This window comes from Chenopodium quinoa, unplaced genomic scaffold (genome assembly GCF_001683475.1).
Source record: "Chenopodium quinoa cultivar QQ74 unplaced genomic scaffold, ASM168347v1, whole genome shotgun sequence".
Classification (NCBI taxonomy): Eukaryota; Viridiplantae; Streptophyta; class Magnoliopsida; order Caryophyllales; family Amaranthaceae; genus Chenopodium; species Chenopodium quinoa.
In genome coordinates, this window is record NW_018744072.1 from 2,813,265 (window position 1) to 2,835,693 (window position 22,429).

Below are 22,429 nucleotides of genomic sequence, written 5' to 3' on the forward strand. Positions count from 1 at the left end.
AGACAGGAAAATGCTGTACAAATCTAACTCTGACAAAATCCGAGTTGTCTTTCCAATTGACAATTACAAACGGATTTCCTGTCGGTCCACAAGCTACGTGGATAGGTGACCACAACATCCTCCAAAAACAAAATATTCATGCCATTATAAGAGAGTTACTTTGTAACAACATCCTAAGTTCCTAAATGTTTCTGCAACTCAGAACAGTACAACTACTACTGTTCCGGAATATGACCCACCTGCCTCACCAAGATCCGACCTCTACTTCCAATAATGGAGTTTGAATCATGTCACAGAAAGATAGGCTTAGTCAGCAATTTCTGAGGGGTCTGCCTCGGAAATCTGACGTAAATCGTACATAAAAGAAGGGCTACATTTACAAACTACAAAAAGTAATCATGTTATACCATAGAATTCATCAGCTGCAATACAAAGAGAAAGGAAAACCTTGTACGGATATCATCAGACCCTTTGAGAGAGTACTATATGTTAGCACCCTTCATTTCTAGTGCCTATGTCGAATCTTCAACACTCTTTGACATACTTAATCTTGGACAGCCATCATTAAAAATAAAAAATAAATAAATAAACAGAATAAGACAGCTGGGTAACCCATGGCCGTGGCTGATACTATAGTCCCAATTCAGGTAACATAGCACGCACATATTTGAATGTTTTTGGCAAAACAAAAAATTACCATAAATTTGTTTTAAAATCATGGAAGCAATCTCAGTTCCTTGCATAATATCATATCACATTCACAAAAACAGGATGAAGCACACGATAAGGTGCTGTTAATCCACCCTTGATATTAATAGGTAAGGAAGTGAATGTCAGCTAATCACAAAGATTAAAGAAAAAGGACAGCTATACATTTGGTCAGCTAAAATAAGCAGCTTAATCAAAGGTTTACAAAATAAAAGCTGCATCAGATGTTACCTAGAAATTTATAAAACCATGCCCGTCATAGAGTTAAAACAAAAGGTTGCTCGAACTTAATGGTACCTCCATCTTTAGTCAGTCATCTTGCCTAATCCCCAAGCACTAAAGCTATCTTGTGATCCGAATTCCTATAGAGTCAAATCAAAAGATATTATAAGAGAAACTAATATTATCATATAAACTAAAGTAAGAATTAAACAGGAAAATAATCATGGCCCAAAATTACCAGCTGGCTTAATCTGAAATCAGGTGGTGTATCTAAATCTATGTTTGCAGGATCAAGGACCAAATTCTGGCACTCCTCCAGATCCTTCTTTAGATCATCAGGTCCCAAACGAGCATACTCTGAAGAAAGAACAGATCTCTTCCTTACATCATCTGCACTTTCATCTCTGTTTGGAGACTGGCTTTGAAGAAGCTCATCACAGAGAGAGAGTCCTTCCACAAGTTGCTGGGAATTTAGCAGATACTGTGACTCACTGTCCCACCACTTTTCTTCCCCAACCTGGTTATCATCGTGTTCTGCAACTGGATCCTCTGAAGAGATATCAGCACAGTCTTCTTTGGTGGCATCATTAACACTTGATGATATGGTTATTTCATGTTGTTGCATTTCATCAACAAATCCCATGTCACATTCCTGCGAAGTGATGAAAATATCAAATTATCAATGCAGTCTTCTTTCAAGCATGATAATAAATACACAACAGAAAAGCAACTTTGGAGCTGAATCATGGTATGGCAAAGCTGTAAGCAGCCAACTAAGCAATCACTGTATCACTATAAAAATCACATAAGTTTTTGTTTTTAATAAAACAGTTGGTGAAACATCTCAGTAGCATTATATGTCTTACACTTCCAGAATTTATAATATAGAATCGCGTCAATTATATAGTGCCGCTTAGAGTAACTGCTGAATTTTGCAAGAGACTGCTTCAAAATGTTTTTACTTTAGAAATTGTCACTTCTTGACTCAGCATTCTCTGAGTGTTTAATATCTAAAGGTGAGGGAGCTAGATCCACAGCTATACTATATCACAGTACCAATGGTGTTATGAAAATATAGAAAAAATGAAAATGTAAGAGCTAAGAGACGTAGATACTACAAAATGTGGCAGTTTACTTATAAATTATGATGACCTGCAATATCAAAAAAGCATCTATCGCACAAGTAAAAAATTATCAGATGTAAACCATTGACAAGAGTGCATAAGGTGGCATAGATTGCCAGAAAGGAAGATATTAAACACTACCTGGGCACTAGAATTGCCGCAAATGGCTAAGGTCTGATTTTTTGAGTGAAGTCGTATTTCATTTCGAGGAGGTTCAGGAGTAACAGGATCTACTTTTGGAACTATGTCATCTGCCACATCAGAAATATACCCTACAGTCTTGTCACTTTGTTTCACCTGCTGCTGCTGCTGCTGCTGATAGAAGACTTTTGAAATCACATATGCTCCATCTTTCTCATCCTCCTCTGTACCTAGGTGATATTGATGCATGACCCAACTTGTTTTCTCTGCCTTGCCACCTTTCGCAGTGACGTACAAAACCATGATTTTCTTGCATCCCTTTTGCTCCCCATTAACATTAACTGGCTTTGTCCGGCCAGTCTTATGCCAACGAACATCACCTAAATCATCACCATGGATTTTTCGACGCTTTCGTGTACCCGTATTGTAAGCCTTGATAGCTCTATGAAAGAAGTGAGCTGCATTTCCGTCTTGCTTTACACCTTCATCATCGATTATTATCTATAGTAAATTACTTGCAGAATCCAAGAAGGTATTACAATTTATAAGTTGCGACTAACCTGGGAGATTCTTAGGATGAGTGTAACAAATTCCATCCTCTTCATCAACAGTAGGGATAAACTCATCAATAAAAGGATGTGGTTTCTCGTTTCCAATGCCAGATTTTGCAAGTAAATGCTGGATTATCTCCTGGTCAGTGGGATCAAATTTTACACCTCTTGGTAATCCTGGCCACTCCTGAACAACCTGAGAACAAGAAAAATGAAAAGGCATGTCCAATTTGTAAAAAGCTAATATAAAAAGTAGAATAAAGTCCAAGAACAGACTAAGTTACACTAATCATCATGAGGTTACAGGCTTATCTATACACAAAATTTCAAATGGGGAATAACAAGTTAAGTCACTGACAAGCAGAATATGCAGGCAGTTTAATGAGCTATTGCAATTTAGTTCATTACTATTCAATAAATAAGGAACAATACCTTCGATCCTAGTTCAAATAGACATCGAATTTTGTGAATGTTCAACATTTTTTATTCTTAGCTTCATATAATTTGTTCAGTTCAATGTGTTTCTGTTCGTGTGGTCTACTAGTAATATCTGATTATGGAGAACAAAACAAAGTAGAATTAACAAAGCATGGTCTTTGATCATCAGTTGACAAAACTAGCATAGCGTAAACTAAAAGCTTCACTGGGATGGGAGGAGATAAAACACAGGTCATCAAACCGAGGTTGGATGGAGGATATATAAACAAAGGGTATTTAACTGTGAGATAATTTTAATTAAACAAAAGTCATAAAAGTTTTTTGAGAAATATCTGACCTCTGGGTAGAATTATAACATAACAGTCTTCATACTCCAGGCTGTAGTATATTATCTAAATTGATGTGTCATGTTGGTGCTAAGGTTGCAGATGGCCCAAAGCTATGGAGTTATAATATCTATTCTTCATGATATTAGGCACAGATCAGACCCCGCTAAGAGGGGCTCAGAGGCAATGGCAAGAGAACATAGTCTGAGAGGGCAAGAGGTGCTGATAAACCAAGGAATGATCCTTATCACCAATACATAAAGATTTACATTTCTCAACAACACTTGAATCTAATCTAGGAAAGCTTCATTAAAAAAAAAAAAAACCTAATGGTTTTCTGTCATTCTCCAAAATACTACGGGGTATAAGCACGGAAATTTCTGATACTCTACCCATTATAATGCTCTGATATGGCAGCAATACTTCAGTCACCCTATACAAATAGCCACCTCCCACCCCCCCCCCTCCACCACCCACCTCTTCATTTGCACAACTTATTCTCCTACATTAATCCAATTCCCTAAATGCCTCCACTACCGCTTACTAGTAACAACCACTCACCTTGTATGTTCCCCTCTCTGCCTTCAAATTGTACATAGATAGACTAGCAAAAGCAAACTTTTCTACCAGTGTCCCCATCAAATAAAGGAAGAATTAATGTCAAATCAACTAACTCTTCTTTAAACACAATTTTACCCCAAACTGTCACCAATAATTCCTCATTCTAGATTATTCCGATATGCAACTCATTTAGTTTAAATTGAAGCATTAAAGGGTTTAAAGGTGTGAGTAAACAAAAAAAAAAAAAACACTGAGAGAGAAATCCCAGTTACTAAGTAAAGATAGAATCCATCGATCTTTTGAAGTGAAGAGATCTGAGCAGAAATTTGACGGAATATCACGGGATTTCAAAGGTTTGCAATTATTTGAAGAAGACACATATGTATTATGATAGCAAGCAAGAGATACTGCAATGTAGAGTAAAGTGAAGCTAAAATTAGCAATTCAACATTAGCAAACACAAGAAGCCTCTTTCTCATATTTCAGTATACTCAAGCAGAAATCACATTGAGGAGACAGAATGAAAGGAGGCCTACCAAATGAGGCCTTCCAGATCTTACCTCAATCTATCTGAAAATGAGATACATCAGCAATTTTCTTTTCAGAATCTGTTTTCTCACTGGAGACTGGGTGAAGGGCTAAATAGCCAGGGGGATGAAACAAAGAAAAACATGGGTTTCTTTCGAGATGTATGTTGTAAGACTGGATGAAAGAGAAACAGGCAGGGAGATGAAAGAGAGAATGTCTTTTTAGAGCTGTGTTGTGAGACTCAAAGCTTACGCCCTCTTCACCCAACACTTTACTCATATGATGGGGACTTAATGACTGTCAAAGCACAAATGAGAGAGAGGGCAATGGTTGAGCACTGTTTAGGAGTGACGGAAGGGTGGGAGGGGGGCCCTTCAATAAAAGTTGACACCATAACTTAAAGCAATGTTCAAGTTACACGGGCACAAAGTACAAACCAGGTGCTACACAGCCCACAAGAGTTGCCATGAAACACAATTTTAAGTGTGGCATAAAACAAAATTCACTCTGAAAACTTGCACGAACTACATGTCTTACATACTAGATACTAATGAAGTGAAACATAAAGCAAACTCAGTTGGGATACAAGGGCCGTATCTTACAAAAGTTTTCTGCAGAACCCAAGTTCAATCTCATAAGTATTTTTATAACTTGCAATTCATACATGTAAAGCTACATACCAAAATAATCAAGGAACAAATAAAATTTCTAATTTCTTAACGAATACAAAATTTCACAAACACCTGTCAGCATGAAAATGCAACACAAAATTAAAGCAATGAAACTAAAGAAAGAGGCAGAAACAAAAGATCTTTCATGCTAAGCAGATAGGCAAAGCCTCATACATGTAGCTAGCCCCATAAATTACGGTAAATGGTGGAAAAAGCTCAAACAAAAAAATTAGATATAACTGAGGATGTAATATGCATCTTCACCCACCAAAAGAATTAGAGGATATGTATTTAAAATTGTAATTTCATATCTAGCAGCAACGCCATGAAAGCAATTTAGAATAAAAAATGTAAAGGTAGAATGTAGTACATCATTGTTGTCAATAGTATGCTGGCAGCTGGGGCACGATTTAGTTGGGTTACTTTTCCACTTAATTTTTTCTACATCACAACTTCCAGATGCACACTTTATTTTGGTTGCAAATCTGTTGCCGTCTACCAGCCATGAACGTCTGCAATGTTCAAATAATTAGAACTTCAAGCTAATTATTTCCACCATAACATCATCCAGGGTTGGCAAAGCATCCAATATGCATACAACAATACAGCTTTTATTTGAAGTTCATGAAAGAACAACATAGCCAGATAATACCATACATCAATGTATGAAATATCACTAGTAAAACCATAATAAGCCTTGGTGAGTCATACACAATTTTCAAACCATTCACGGTCCATTTGGTAACCAGCTATAAACATTGGTAATGCAGTTATAGGAATTAAATGTGGAAAGAAAATGAATGTTCATTCCCAAGATCACTCAAGATAAGCTCCAAATTGTCTATGTTCCTTCATGAATTTCCATTCCATAATTCCATCTAGTACCACCGCCCAAGTGATAATGGAAAAACATGAAGAAAACACAAGTTTGGGGGATGAGATTGTGTTCCCATGGAGATTATAGGTTGTTTTCCAAACTAAAGTACACTTAAAATTCAATCCATTATAGCAATTTATTACCAGCAACCAAACGGGCTGTCAAAATTTACAACATTTTGGGCTAACTAGAAGGCTAATTGTTCTACATCAGTACTTCTACCATCCTTTATTGTTAGACACTATAAGGTGACAAAAGAGCTCTGATTGAAGCACACAATTTAACCATAGGAAAAATGTACTCAACCATCAATCTACTAATATCACAGAACAGAGAATATAATCCAGATCTACCAATTGACAATACCAGTTTACTAAATGTCTCAAAAAAAAAAAAAAAAAATTTAAAAAAAATAATAATAAATAAATAAATAAATTTAGCCTATCTCTGGATTGTGACATTCATCTGTTACATTAAGAACGTGTTTGGATAATAACAGAATCACTAAAGCATTTTCGTTATAGGATGTTTAGTTTGAAGGGTAGGGTAACAGTTTCCCAGCTTTCTCTCTCATTTGAGTCCATTGCAATACCAAACAATCCATAAAAGTAATGGACTAATGGCTATCATTATCCTTTCTCAATGATTCGATTCCATTCTATTCTGATTCCAGATTCCTTCAACCATATCAAAACACACAAAGGGATTTTAGAAGCAACAGATATAGGTGCCCCCACCCCTTATCCTTAGCACAGTATCATAGCTAGTAAATTTCTACCCAATCACAGGCAGGACTAACATAGTTGCATGTGTTAATAATTACCCACATGGAAACAAGTACACCAAAAAGAATACAACTGTAATGATATACTACCCAGGAAATGCAATAAGATGTACTTCAGAACCAGTTATGATTTAAGAAACCAAGATCTTGGAAGCAATAAAGAGATAAAATCAGATCCCAATTGAGCAAAAGCAATAGTGGGTGACAAACAGAAAGAAAAAGAGAGATATAAAGCATGTTACTTTATTCTATATTATGGGGCACCCGGGGGGGGGGGGGGGGTGTTGTTGGGGATGGGAGTAGATTAATTCAGAAGCACAAAGATAAGTAAGGATTCAAATATAGTGTTACTTTCTGCTCTAAGAGTCATGTTATGATAGTAATGTCACTAAACATTTGGATATAGACAATCCATGCTCTTTGCATATTATTTCTAAATTCCCATTAGGCTCCCAAAGATATAATTCAAGATTAAATTAATAACTCCCCCTCCGCACACCCCCCCCCCCTCACCCCCCCTCTCCCCCTCCCCCACAACCCAATACACACATACATTCACTAGAACATTTCAAACTCAATTTTGATAGCTCGGTCCCATTACTTCCTAGGGATCACCTTGAATAAAACTTGGGACCCTGACACCCTCAAAGTTGAAGCCTTGGTCATTCAGAAAGGTATTAAAGGGGCCCTTCTCATCATCAACTACATAACCACTGAAGTTCTGGATATGTGTTATCATATCCATCTAATGTCAGCAAAAATCTACCATTGTTTTGATACCTATCTAAAAGCACATTGCTTTAAAAAGGCTAACCAAGCATTTGATTCATGGTGAATCTTGGCCACAACAACCTACCATGTTTAATCAGTTTCCTCTTGTAATGTCGTGTTCTCTCTTAGTCATAGGTATTGGTTGAGTTAGTCTGGTTTTCTTTCCATGTCAAAACAAAACATCTCCAAGTGTAATTGTGGATGGGCAATAAATTTTATGTCCTTGTTTGATTGAACATGGCAAGAAGATGTAGCTTCCATATATTTTCATTTCCTATAAATTACTAATTGTTGTTTGAGTGTTTGGTTAAGAAAATAAAAAAATTTACTTCCCATGGGAAGTTCCACTAACCTAGGGGATCTAGGGTACTTCCTTCTAAAAATAAGTTCACATTAGATAAGTTTAGAAATAAGGTCTGATAACTATTAATAAGGGCCATCCAAGTTCAATATACAACTAATGTTTAATAAGTTTTTGTAAGTTAAAATAAGTTCAGGTAAGAAACAATCAAGTGAATAACGAACCCTTAGTGGGAAGTAGAACTTCCTTTGAAGTGTAACTTCCCATGATTTTGGCAACCGACCAACTCCACCCTTTACCAAAATACCACTTCCAAGTAATTTAACTTCCCATGATTTTTGGTGTCAACCCAACAAGCGCTAGGTATACATGCATCATAGTTTCTTTACAATATCACACACAAATTTTAAACAGCACCGATCAAACAAGTCACTAATATCAGAATTTTAAACAGCAAACTTCTCCTAACCCACTTCAACTCAACCGATAAACAGATTATCATACAATTGGCTGATTTCTGCTTGAAATTGAGCATTAATCAAATATAAAAATAAACTCACAGCTATGGGCAAATTGGAAACCAACTCCCAAACAAATTAATAAATAAATAAATAAAATTTTGTTAAAAAAAAAAAAACCCCCTATAAAAAAGTACTTAAAATAGAAAATTTTCAAACTTCATAACATGATCAACAGCATAATAACCCATTTAATAGTCTAAATGTCTGCTTCTATTTGTTTTTCAATCGGACTTGACAGACTTAAACTATGATGCACCCACCAAATAGGGCGAAAAAAAAATCATCAGTTAGCAAAAAAATCAACTATACAAGATAGATTACAACAATAAATGGGAATAAATTGTACTATAATTATGAAAAATAAAAACCAAGTCTTTAAATTTAACACCCAGAAAAGAGAGAGAAAGATTACCCAGACATGGTGATGAAAGAGTTGAGCGATGAAGATGATGATGAATGCTCTTCAATGTCCTTTGTACTTGAAAAGCTAATTCAAAAGTGGTGGATTTCTAGCGTGTTTCTACTAGGTTTTTTCATTCACACTATTATTATTGTACTTTTTATTTGGGTTTTTAATTGCTAATTATTGTTTCCATAATACTGTACTCATCAATGTCATTTCCGTGTTTCTGAATTTTGAAAACGTGCCTTCATAAGTTGGATTTTAGTAGTCCGACATGTGATAACTAGAGTTACAATCGTACAGAGTAGAATAGAGTCAAATTGGAGATAGAAATTTTTTTTATTATTTCTTCTACGATGCATTTTAAAGAGAGGAAATTTATGCATTTATAAACGCATAACAAGGGGCAAGGAGGTCTTTCCACGTTACTTTTGACAAAGTTAGTGGAATTCCAGCTAGGCATCCGTTTTGCTTTTGTCTAACCCCGTTTTGCTTTTTCACATATTACTTATGTATTTCTTTTCGTATGTGAAATGTATCTCGTAAGTTATATGTATTTGATTCTAAGTTTTTGTTTATCTCTCTCCTCATTTCGAATTTCGTCCTTCTCTCTCTTTTTCTCGCTCCTCTTGTCGAATTTTCTTCTTTTTTTTGTGTTTGCTCATCGTCCTCTTTCTCCCCTCCCTCCCTCTATTCTTCATAAATTGTATGTCGTTGTCCGCATTCCTTCGTATTCCGTCGACGTGGTGCTTGTCGAGGAGCTGAAGAACACTACCTGTAGCCGAGCTGAAGAACCCTCCGAACAAGTAAGTTTGTTGATGAAAACGTAATTGATATTACCTAAATCGACGTTGTCAGGATTTTGATAATGGTTGAATTTGATTTTGAATTTTCCGAAATCGATTTTGGGTTTGACAGTGATTGCATTTGAAATTTTGTGATTTTTATTTTAGAGTTTTTCAATTGTTTGTAGTTTGTTTTGTTCCTCAATTTACTCGCTTACAACGATTTAAGGATTTTTCAATTGTTTGAAGTTATCTATTTTCCCCAATTGTAAGAATGTAAATTTAGGGTTTTACAATTGTATGTAGTCTCGTACTTACTCCAATTGTCAATATTTACTCCCTTACATCAATTTTAGGGTTTACAATGTGAGTGTGAAATTGAATTTTCCCAAAATCGATTATAGGGCTTTTGAATTTTCCCACCACTAGAGCTAGCTGTTAACTGTTGGAAGTTTGCCTATTTATGTATTGAATTTAACGGATGTAGTCCCTAATCAAATTTTTAGGCTATGTCAATTTGTAATTAAAGGGAAGATGATTAGTTAGGAAGTGCGTTTTGTGTTTTTGGCTGTTGAAGATTGCTGTTTATGATGGTTTGATAATATTTATTGCCACTTTGTTGAAAATGCAGGTAGAAGAAAATTATGAAGAAAAAGTCTGTAGTTCGGAATTTAAGTTGGCAAAAGGGGGTAAGTTTTGTGTAAGGATTTTTTTTGTGTTATTTTTACCCTGGAAATGGTTGATATTGATATGAAATTTTTGGTTTGGGTATTAGGTCACTATGAAGTTTGTAAAGGGGCAAGGGACTTCTAAAGGACTTGTAAAGGGGCAAGGGTCTTCTAAAGTAGCTATCCCTAACAGCAAATCAAATGGTAAGAACATAAATTCCAAGGAATATAAGGAATCTGAGGATTACAACGAGGAGGAAGATGACAATGGTTGGAGTAATTCCCAATCTGAGGATTTTGTCGATGAGGAGGAAGATGAACAATCAAGCTCTGAAGTATTTAAGGGACTGTAGATGCATTTCTTACATAGAGACAGTAAGAAGAGAAAGTCAAAACATAATGATAAAGGTTCATTGAAAATGGCTAAGGTATTATTGTTGTTGATACCCTTGTTTTGTTTTATGCTGATTTATATAACAAGTAATTGATATGAGTTATATAACAAGTAATTGATATGATTGGGTTGGTTTGGTTGATGTATGCAGGTGGAAAAAAGCGAAGGACATAGAGTGTGTTCTAGGGGTGAGGTGATAAAGACACGCTTTGAGAATATTAGGAAGGTATAAACTTATAATTTGTGTGTAATCCTTATTGACAAATTCTCGTGCATTTGGTTTGTTTTGGATGGGTGTGGTTTGGTATGGATGTGTGGTTTGGTTTGTATGTGTGGTTTGGTATGTATGTGTGATTTGATATGATATATAGTGCGTAATTGTGTTGTGTGTTGTGTTTTAATTCTGTAGCCGCCGAATATTGTGTGTAGAGTAGAATCATTTTGTCTTGAAGTTGAGAAGTTTGACAATGACCAGCGCCAGTTAGTTAGAAGGATGGGTTTTGAAGGGTTGTTGAGTTTGGATATGAAGATTATTACACGGTAGTTTTGCTACCGGTTGATGACTAGGGTAAGAGGTGATGGAACTATTGTTTTTGGTGATGGAGGAATGTTGTCGTTGGGTGCAAAACAAGTTTGGTCAGTACTTGGTATACCTATGAGACCAAATCCAGTGCCCACACACGTGCATATGAGGAGTCGGAGAAGGTACAAAGGATCATTGGCATGTACGGTGCTGGGTCTAAGAAGGATACCATATAATTTGTTGTTGCTTCAAAAGTAATGTGTTCACTTGATAGTTCTGGTAAAATATTGTCGTTGGGTGGTGATGAGCAGGATGAAGAGGATTTCATGACTTCTTTCATGATAGTGGTGCTTGGAAAACTAATATGCACAACAAAAAATAGCTCTAACATGGCTAGGTCTCTAGTTCCTGCTGTGACAGTTGCCTCTAGAGCAATTAATTTTGACTAGTGTTCTTTTACGATGTCTTGGCTTTGTGATACCGCTGGTCGATTTCAGAATAAGTTTTTAAGGGATGGTTTTAGGTCTCGCTGTGGTGCTTGTGTTGTGTTCCTTCTAGTAAGTTTGTAGGCTTAAACTTACTTATTATGAAGTTTCTGGTTGTAGATGCTTGAAATGATTGTTTATGTGTATGTGGTGCAGATTTTCTACCTGGATCATCTAGAACGCGTCTCTGTGCAGTGGGGTGTGTATCCTAGGATCAAGGTCTGGACAACGGAAGAAGTTCAGGCCGTCGTTGCTGAGGATTGAGTGTCAAGGGAGAATTATGGGAAGTTATTGGTAAGGCAAAGTAATATAAGTATTTGTTATATTTAATGCCCAAAGTTGAAATTATTGTATTAAATGTCCAAAGTTTACTTTACAGTTGATAAGCTGTGATTGTGATTGTATTGTTATTGAATTCAAATATTGTGTAGCCCATAAATATTGCTTATGGTGAGCCGCATCCCATGATTCCAAGGAAAGGCAAAGGCCTTAAAGGAAGGGTTGAGGAAAATGACGTAATTTCTAATGTTGTGGAGAAGGTACAATTAATTTGTTGATTTTAATCTTTGGTATGCAAATATATGTTGATTAATATTTTGGAAACATGTGAATCCTAAAAGCTATCCAAAAATTTGTGTTAGGTTCTGACACGGCTCGCTCCTAGACTGGTTACTCTTGTTGAGGGTATTGTTTAAAAAATCCATGGGAAGTGGTGTTGTTGGTGGTGGTGGTGGTGGGTCATATGTGACTGATGATGTTGTTGATGGTAATCGAATCTAAGAGACTAACACCGCAAGCAATGGCAAAGGTAGCCTTTATACCTCGGGCTCAGGACCGAAGGAGGTTCTTATTTCTTAACTATTTATTGGTGATTTTGTGTGGCAAACAATGTTAATGCTCAAGAAAAACGAGTATGAGAACTTGGCTAGGAAGCATGGGAAGTTTTTCCTTTCATACTCGCTGGACCAGATACGTGTTGTGAGGATATCTAAACCCAAGTAGTTTGTTTTAATTTACTGGTTTATAGTCAACTGTATAAGTCTTAAGCGAAAATGTGATTTGTAGGTATTCATGCCGATCCTCGAAGTTTCTAAGAAGAAAGGGGAACATTGGTGGTGTTTAGCAGTAGATTTCAAGGAAAAGCAGATATGGATGCTTGACTCTTTTGTTAAAGATCCCTTTGCAGCTCACGCAGACATAAAAACTGAGTCGGTGAGTGTAGATCTTCAAATTCAACACCTATTTCATATTTCTTGTGCACATTGATTAGTGAGTTGCGGCTGTTATAGGTTCAGGGGCTGGATGTGCTTGCTGGTGCACATCCAAAATGGGTACTTGATCAGATATGCAATTGACCTAGAAGAATAATGGAAATGGCAAAACAATAGACACGTATGTTTGTGTTCGTTTAATGTTTTGGATCATTTCACTCTTCTGATTATATATTGATTCTAATTGTTCTTATTTCTTAACTATTTATTGTTTGTTGGTTCTTTTCTTTACATAGTTATTCCTGCGGTGTACTAATGCTTGCATGCATCAAACATTGCGCCAATAGTTTTGACACTTTATTTTCACTGGTATGATTTTGTGTTTATTTCAGTGTCTTATATTTGACACATACGGGCCTTACTGTATGGTGACTAAACACAAATTCACTGCAGGAGAAGTTTGTCAACCTCAAGAACAAGGTGTTCTTGGAAGATGCATACAACAAGTTCAATGTTGTCAAAGACAAACTGGAGGGGATTATTCCTAAAGAACGCAGAGCATCAAAGAGGAACGGGTATGTAACAACTCAGTAGTCCTGATGCTGCATAAAATTTTCATTTCTGTAATTTGACTATTATCTTAGATGTCTGTACTAAAATGTTTAAGGATTTGCTTAAGACATTGTGTATTTGATGTAGGGGACCCAGTGTAGAATTTGGGCCAGTGTGTTTGAAATTAGGGCCAGGTTTTTTGTGAATTAGAGTAACTATTTAACTTGGGCCACTTTTAATTATTAGGCAACCATTCAATAGCCCTGGTTTTGTTTTATTATTTTGTGCATTTCACTTACCTATTTAAGTTTGAGTGCTCACATGCTATGGTTTGAGTGATTTGCTCTGGGATTAGATATCACAAACATTGTTAAGCATCACATTGTTCAATGTTTAAAACTTAAAACATAGAAACCTAAACATACACTCGAAACTTAAAATGTAGAAACCTAAACATACATTTAGGAACACAATTAGAATCACTCGGAATACAAGTAATTTATGTAACAAAAACTAAGGCTTTTCCGAAACGCACAAATTTCTTAGGTTTAGAACGAAATATACAACATATTCATAACCATTCATCACGCTAACCATTCATCACTTCTAGAAGCTGTTAAAGAGCCATCCTTATTCTCGTACAAGTATTTCGCATGCTCTAAACGTTGGATGTAAGTTGGTGGGTAGTCTGCGTACATGAACGATTCAGCAATGACAAGGGACAAGTTAGCCATTTCGTCATATCCATTTTCAGCTATCATTGCTGATGAGGACTATTGGGTCTTCAATTGAGAAGTCAAGCCAATTAAGTGTTATCTCCATACTTTGTTCGGTTTGTTTAACCTTTTCGGAGCAGTGAATCTCCTATTAAGAAGGGCCAAACCATATTGCTCTCCATTTAGGCAGTTGTACCTTATGGCATCCTCTATCGTGTAGTACCAGTCTTCTATATGGTCGTCAAACAACTCGAAAAACCACCTCACGTATTTACAATACTCTGGGTATGCCATACATTCTAGGATGGTTTTCCTCAAGGCCCGTAAGTTGAAGATAACAACAATTTTGGCAACATCTACCAAGTAAAACATAAAACAATACGCCTCTTTGTGAAAATGTCTTGCTCTCCCAATCCAAAACATTATTAAGAAAGGATAATTGGGATGAAAGTCAATACCTGTGATTGCGTCAACTAAACCCCCTCTTGCAATAGTTGCAAGCTGATGACTAAACATCATATCCTTGCTCTGTTTAGGCATGTGATAGTTCCTAATAATTGAATTCACGTCATGATTTTCATTGTTTCCGACTTTATCAACCCTTTTTAAGAGTATTTTCCTCCTCTTTTCTTCTTTAGCTTTCCTTTTTGCTGCAATAACAACACAATAAGTTAGTTCCTAGTAAGTAAAAATATAAATTCACATGTTAAATAGCAAATCTGTTATTTTTATGTGACCGTTGTTTCCCATGTTTGAGTGTAATTTTTAGTTTAGACATAATATTAGAAGATAATTTTTTTTGTTATCAATGGTGGTGGTATTACTCTTCCAACAACATTGTGTAACTTCACATATCTCTGTAGTCCAAGCATTAAAAAGACAAAAATGGAGAAGCTAGTACATAAATATTTGGGGGGATTTGTTTGTAGAGACGTGCCTTGAGCCAAACGCTAGTAATTTGGTTGTACTTTGCCTCATCTGTTTGGTCTTTCCATTACTTGTTCAAAGCAGTAGGTTTTACCCTTTTAGTTCTTTAAAATGTAGCTCAGCAGTAGCCTGGCCACACTCAGTTGTTGCAGCTTTACATAAAAGTAGGCGATGGTTTTTAGTACTTATCTTGATTTCTTTGCGGAATTGCAATGGTTATTCAAAATAGTTTTGAAAGCAAAATGTTACCCTTCCTTTTTTATATAAGCCCTTTTACTCTTCACACTCCAATTACACACCTCATTTCCCTAGTTTCTAAATACCACCTTCTCTCAATTCTCTTGTTAACACACCATGAGCAACACCAAGAAAATTTTCAGTATTTCTGGTAATCCAATGCAACTCCACCCAACTAAACCTGTTTTTTACTTTTCTCCATTCATTGCCATACTTACCCCCGAGCTTGATTTCAACTCCATTTCATACTATCCTAACCACATGGACTTCTATCAAATGGCCTCCCCTTTACCAACTACTTTAATTCATGACCAACTGGTAGAGAGTAAAGACTAAGGATAGTCCTTAATGTTTGTAATAAGTTTGGATTTAGTCCCTAACGTTTCAAAAGGGTAAATTTAGTCCTCATCCACCATTTTGGGTGGTCAATTTGCTGACTGTAACAAACATGAAGGACTTGAGCTAATGATTGGACCAAACATTAGGGACCTTGCATGCTGACTAGACCAAACATTAGGGACCTTAGCTCATTTTTTAGATTTTCTTACTGAGTAGACTAAACATTAGGGACTTTGCATTATTTTTATTCTAATACTCTTAATTAATCTAGTACTAGTATTTTATTACTCATTCCAATCTTTTAATAAAATAATTTTTTTAATTAATATTTAAAATTTTACCTCACTTTTAACATTAAATTTTTAATTAATATTTAACATTTAAAAAAAATTGAAAAAAAATCTATTCAATTGCTACAAAAAAAAAATGAATTTTAGAACTAAATCTATTTTTTTTTTCAACTGCTACTAAAAAATCAAATTTTAAACAAATTAGTAATATTTTTAACAAGTCACTTTATGTAATATTTTTTTATTACATATTATTTCTTTTACTTAATTGTTAATTAAAATTTAAAATAAAAATCAACCCCCTATACTGATTAGTCCCCACCCCAAACCCTCGACTGACCACCGCACACAACCTCCTCGGGACCACTTTCTTTTCCTCCTCCTTGAATGCAGGCCAACCCCTCTTTTCCCCACCAACCTCTTACTTTTACCCCTCCCTAATCATCGGCATTCGTCGGTTGAAACCCAAACCCACAAACCCCACACCGAAACCCACCTGAAACCACCATACAAACCTCAAATTCCACCCTATCACCATATCTACCCCGAAACCCAACCTTAACTACCGAAACCCACCACATCCACCTGTACCCAAAAAAAAACCCCAACTAGAAATTCGTAAAAATAGAGAAAGGGAGGAGCACAGGCGACGCGGCGGTGAGCAAGAAGAAAAAGAAAGGGATCGGTGGTGGCCGGTGGGTGGAGGGATTATCAGCGGTGGTATGGCTGGAGTGATTGGTCTGCGCGGGAAGGTGGGGGTTGCTCAACAATTGGTCGATTGGGGGGAGGGAAGTTATTTGTTTTTTAATGTTAAATATTAATTAAAAATGAATGTTAAAAGTGGGGTAGAATGTTAAATATTGATTAAAAATTATTTTATTAAAAGATTCGAATGAGTAATAAAATAATAATATTAGATTAATTAAGGGTGTTCTAGACACCTGGTTGTGTTTCCCCAAAAACCAAACTTAGTAATGATTACCTTTCACATTTTTATTATCGAGTTAGGTGAAAAGTTGAAGAGTCTCGTGAAGTTCCCTTTAAACCTGACCATTTATAACCTTTATCAAAAAATTTTAAGCCAAAATCATTTATTTCGTGCCTTTAAACCCAGTTGCATTCATTTCATGTACTTAAAATCATTCATTTCGTGTTATCTTTATAAAAAAGTTCAAACCAATTTATTTTGGTCCATAATCGGGTCCAATAATTGTGTAGTTGGATGGGGCTTTTAAGAGCTTTCCTACAATATATTATAAGCCCAAATCCGAGTTATAACGAAGAAGTTATGGCCAAAATACTAAATCGAGCCCAAACCGAGCCTTACCTACGACCCAATGACCATGTGGAGGGTCCGTTAACCTTTAACATCATTCCTTAAACCCTTAGGATTTATTATTAGCTTCTAGAATCCTCTAGAAGGTTCTAATTTATCCTATTTTTTGAAAATATAAAAATTTAAGGATTTTACTTCGGATAAAACACTTGTTTTTTAATAGGTTTAATTATGATAAAACTAGAATACGTTTTAGAATCAGGATTAGCAATCTTTGTAATGATGGGTTCATCATCTTTGGGCATAGAAGGCCCATCGTATTTTGAACCACTTCTTAGGGTAATTGCATTCACGTGATATGTAGGTTGTATTGGTGGCGATGGTAGGGCTCCCTGCTGGCGAGTTTGTAGAGTAGAGGAAAGTTGCGCAATTTGATTATCTATAATTTTATTATGTGATAGGATCGAATCAATTTGTGCATCTCTACTCTGCATCTACTTTTGTATATTGGCTAACATAGTTTTGATTTCTAATAGGCCAGATTCAGAAGAAGGAGTAACAACCTGTAATGGTCTCTGATGTGGAGGTTGGTAGTACCTCTGCTGTGGTTGTTGTACCTATGGTAGGGGGTTAAGCACATTCATACTATTGTACGACATATTTTGGTTATTTTTTCAACCCTGCATTGTAGGTGTTAGAGTACGGACTAATTTGTTTATAGGTTTGAAAAGCATTAATCTTCTCAAGTGAACTCCTACAGTCTTGCGCCCAATGACCTACAAGACCACAATTTTCATAAAATATTGCAGAGTTGGTACCAATAGCAGAAAAATTAGCAACGGAAGATGAATTAGAATTATCAATATTGTCTAGTTTTTGGCTAATAGAAGTCAATTGTGCTTGCAAAAAGAATATAAAATCGACTTGGTGTTTTCCCTTGTTTGCAAATCCTCTGGGATTCCCATATTGGGAATTATGAATAGCCATCTCTTCGACAACATTGCTCGCTATATTCTCATCCAAATTCGTAATCTTCCGTCAGCTGCAGAGTTCAAAATCATTCTTGAATTATATCCAAGCCCGTTGTTGAAGGCTTGGATTATCTGCCATTGTGTTAGCCCATGATGGGGGCATTGTCTCTGCAAATCCTTAAATCTTTCCAAGCTTCATATAAAGACCCGTGTGCATCTTGGGAAAAATTAAGGATTAAGCTTCGTAATAAAGCAGTCCTCTCTGCAGGGTAATATTTATTATAGAAATTCTTAGCAAGAGTACTCCAGTCAGTAATACCAAGGGCAGTCCTATTCAATCCATTGTACCACAAAAAGAATCTCCCTGGTTTGGTCCTGCGTGACCCCAGCTTGTCTAATAGTATTGCAATATTGACAAAAATCCAAATATGAAGATTTGGATCTTCACCCTTAGCTCCACTAAATTGCTTGCTTTTGATCATCGTAATAAACTGGGGTTTAATCTCGAATTATACTCCCTCAAGATTTGGTGTAGGAGCAAGGTGTGGAAAATCACCCTTGGAGGGCTGTGAATAATCGCTAAGCTTGCGAGGTGGAGGTGGTGGCGGTGGATTCATGTCTGATTCTTGATCTGTACTAAACAAACAAATATGAGAAACTGTCCCAAAGAACTTGCGTTCTCTGAGACGAAAGAAAATAATCTAGACTACAAATTAATCAGAAATAAAAATAAAACCGTTTCCCCGGCAATGGCGCCAAATTTTGACAGGCTTAAGTCGTATCACCAAATCAAAAGTAATTCCTAAGACCACTAACTAAAATAGATAGGGAAGCAGGGTCAAATCCATAGGGAAACAATATTCTTTTACTCCTAATTAATTATTATAATCTAAATTATCAAGTAACAAGTAAGAATTGTGGGAATTATACTACGACAATAAATAAACTAAGGGAATAATTAATAATTAAAGGCCTAGGGTAATAGGTTCACCAATATAATTTTCCGGGATAAAACATAACAATCAATCATCAATGCATAAATCAACCAGATTATTAAGGGCTTTTGCTACGTATTATAATCACAGAATTAACCTATCGGTATTAAATCGCATCTCTTGAATCTTGACTCAACCATTTATAAATAAACCTGCCTATTGAAACTAAGCCTAAACATCAATTCTCATCTCTCGAATCTCGAATCAATATTGCATAACTCATACAATTAAACCAGCGCTAATCTAATTTCATAGTAGTAAACCAATCAATAGGAAATTAATCTAAAACATTAACAATTGACAATAATAAATCATCCCTTCGTATTATTCACGGATCCCCAAGAACCTTAGTATTAAACTACTCGTGCATAATTAAAACTAAACTAATCAAAATAATTAAATTAAGCATGATAATAAGAAATAATAATAAAGCAGGTATTAAAATTAAAAATATTAAAATTGAAGTAAAACAATACGAAGTAATTATTAAAGAAAAGTAGAACCAATTGTAATTGTCAAAAGCTAAAGCAACTAATAAAAACAAAAGTCAACATCAACTAAATTACTAATCTAAACTAATAAAAGCCGGAAACTAACTTACGGAAAAACCAAACTAAAACTAATATAAAGAGAAAATAAATAACCTAATCTCCGTAAACTCCTACTACGGTACTACTACTACCTCCCTTTTATAAGGAAGGAAAAAACAATCCTATTAAAATTCAGCTAAGGAAAAGATTCCTAGCTTAACTAAAATTAGTGGAAAAGCTGTCAAAAGATTAGCCCAGCAACACGCTCATTCTCGTGGCCCAAGTTGATGCTCGCCTGATTGGGCTTCTCAAGCTTGGACCCAAATTTCCTTCCTTGGTTGGTCCGTAATAATAACTTGTATAATCTTGTAAAATCTTAGACCTCTTCTTATATCGAGCCCTTAATTACTGAACTCAATTTCTTTAACTCGGTCTTGGGCTATAAATAGTTGGTCATAAAATACGCTCCGTCTCTAATATTTTCGTAGTGGCTCAATAAGCTCAGGAATCATCATGAATCTGCAAATTCCTACAAAAATAATACCAACTCTACAAAAACACTAGAAAATGTATATTAGTAATAAAAATAGCACTATAGAGCTCAAATAAGCACAAATATGACCATGGGACGGGGAATAAATATACATATAAATTAGACTCATCAAAGGCCTCCTTGGGTATGGCGGTTTAGATAGAGCCTTCAAGGAAGCCCTATTTATAAGGATGATCAAAACTGGGTATGGCGGTAATGCCACAATAAATCTCCCGCACAGCCAACTTTGAATTTTTGTAAAAAAGTTATGCCTGTATGTAGTTTCAGTATAACTTTACCATCATGTAGCAACACTTGCAAGGGTAGTAATTAAGACCTTTGAAAGTCATATTGTACAACTCAGATAAGTAGTTAGTCCTCGTATCATATTGAGAGTATAATGGTTTCATTTTTGTATCACTCACTCCACTAAAGGGTAAGGAAATGAAACCCTTCTAGCTATCACTGCGTCTAATTTACAAATCAAAGAAACATTTACAACATTTAGTGGATCCATCTATATTTTAAGTGATTATCTACATGTTTCAAAACATTAATGGCAATAGTTGTTGCCTCATTGAAGGTATGTATTCCAGTTAAACTAGTTTGTATGACGATTTGATTTAGAGTATTGTACAATGAAGGTAATTATCCCTTTATTTATACATGTTATTAATTAGTCACCCAATATTGATCCTTAAGTTCAGATAACCTGTTGTAATGTAATAGACAATGAAGCTACATTTAGTTACTCATAGCCTTAAAAACTATATCGGTAGTATGAATGTAAGTGTATTAATAGGGTGTAACAAAGAATGATATATGTGGTACAATTTCATAACATTATGAGTCCTGCTATCAGGTACTTCCATCCCATTTAGTTAAGGTATTGGTACCCATGGCATACATAGCTGCTCTATTTATATTAATAGTGGTACCCTTTGTTACTTCAGTAATACCCTTAACACTTTAAACACCCAAATCCCATCATTAATTTAGATGAGTGGTACCCTTGGAATATATAGTTGGTCTATTTATATTAATAGTGGTACCCTTTGTCCATTCGGTGTTACCCTTCGCTTTTCATCCCCATCCTAAAACCTGAAGCTCCATCCTTACATTATATCAGTGGTACCCTTGGTGTATGTGAGTGTTGTGTTTATATTAATAGTGATATCCGTTGTAATCCACTGGTACCCTACATTTTTTAAACACCCAATCCCATCCTATTATTAAACAAACTTATATCATTCAACTCATAGGGCGTTGGACTAACCTCTTATTATCAAACAAACTTATATCATTCAACTACATCATCAATTATGTAAAATAATCTAATAATCGCAACCAAATATTCAGAATCATCAACCATTTCCACTATAACCATTCCCACTATTACACCTCAACTAGTAACACATATTGAAAACCTAGCCTAAATCAATGAAATAGCACAACATCTACACATATAGGATAACAAGTGAAATTAATATGCAACTAGATGAAGATATAAGAACAAATAAATGAGATCTAAACGAATATAAATTAACAAGTCATAAGGACTATAATAAACAAGCAAAACATAAACATAAACATTTAAGTATTGAATTTGAGGATTGTAAAATGAAACGAAGTAGAATGAAACAAAGTGTCCCATTGGATATTGTAGTTTATATGTGACCATAACCAATATTAGTATAATAAATATTGTAGCTTAAGGACCCTAGTACCACAAAACCATAATATTAACAATAATAACCCTTAACTAAGTTAGACATTTCCTTTTACCATTTTAGTAGTATGATTGACAATCTAGTTAAACTAACATGACAACAATGGTACATGAAATTAGGCATATGAGTCCTAATAAGACTCACTTCCTTTGCCAACAACATAAATCTCTTATTCAACGATACCCTACATTTTATAAACTTTAACCCTCCTTCAACCCTAAACCCTACATAACTTTTACCTTGTAGACAAACCAAATACTTCAACATGGGTATCCACTAATAGGATTAAATATATTTACTGTGGTACCCTTTCCCTTGTAATGGTTATCTTGATCCTGTAA

The 22,429-nt window shown here is 35.4% G+C and overlaps 1 protein-coding gene and 1 long non-coding RNA gene across 5 annotated transcripts; one reads left to right on the plus strand and one right to left on the minus strand.

The window, feature by feature from the left end:
- Window positions 1-757: 757 nt before the first annotated feature.
- LOC110691270 (SUPPRESSOR OF GAMMA RESPONSE 1-like) lies at window positions 758-9,145 on the minus strand. Its single transcript, XM_021868195.1, has 6 exons — window positions 8,937-9,145; window positions 5,641-5,782; window positions 2,756-2,942; window positions 2,196-2,677; window positions 1,169-1,582; window positions 758-1,070 (listed from the first exon to the last, which is right to left on the minus strand). Exons 1-6 carry the CDS (start codon window positions 8,942-8,944, stop codon window positions 1,014-1,016), a joined length of 1,290 nt encoding a protein of 429 aa, XP_021723887.1. The 5' UTR covers window positions 8,945-9,145; the 3' UTR covers window positions 758-1,013.
- A 1,080-nt stretch (window positions 9,146-10,225) lies between these two features.
- On the plus strand, window positions 10,226-13,805 carry LOC110691271. Of its 4 annotated transcripts, none has more exons than XR_002505276.1 (9): window positions 10,226-10,401; window positions 10,488-10,808; window positions 10,926-11,000; window positions 11,939-12,076; window positions 12,214-12,321; window positions 12,424-12,994; window positions 13,072-13,174; window positions 13,290-13,362; window positions 13,447-13,805. It is a non-coding gene; the product is annotated as an uncharacterized LOC110691271 (long non-coding RNA). The 4 variants fall into 4 exon arrangements; XR_002505278.1 differs by having other exon boundaries at window positions 10,227-10,808; window positions 13,447-13,568; window positions 13,693-13,805; XR_002505275.1 differs by having other exon boundaries at window positions 10,226-10,808.
- Window positions 13,806-22,429: the final 8,624 nt, after the last annotated feature.

What these genes read in the sequence shown, in the direction of transcription:
- LOC110691270 (XM_021868195.1), bottom strand. An exon ending in TCATCCTAAGAATCTCCCAG is followed by an intron (nt 2,678 to 2,755) that starts GTTAGTCGCAAC and finishes TCGATGATGAAG; the next exon opens with GTGTAAAGCAAGACGGAAAT. An exon ending in ATTTCAGATTAAGCCAGCTG is followed by an intron (nt 1,071 to 1,168) that starts GTAATTTTGGGC and finishes TTGACTCTATAG; the next exon opens with GAATTCGGATCACAAGATAG.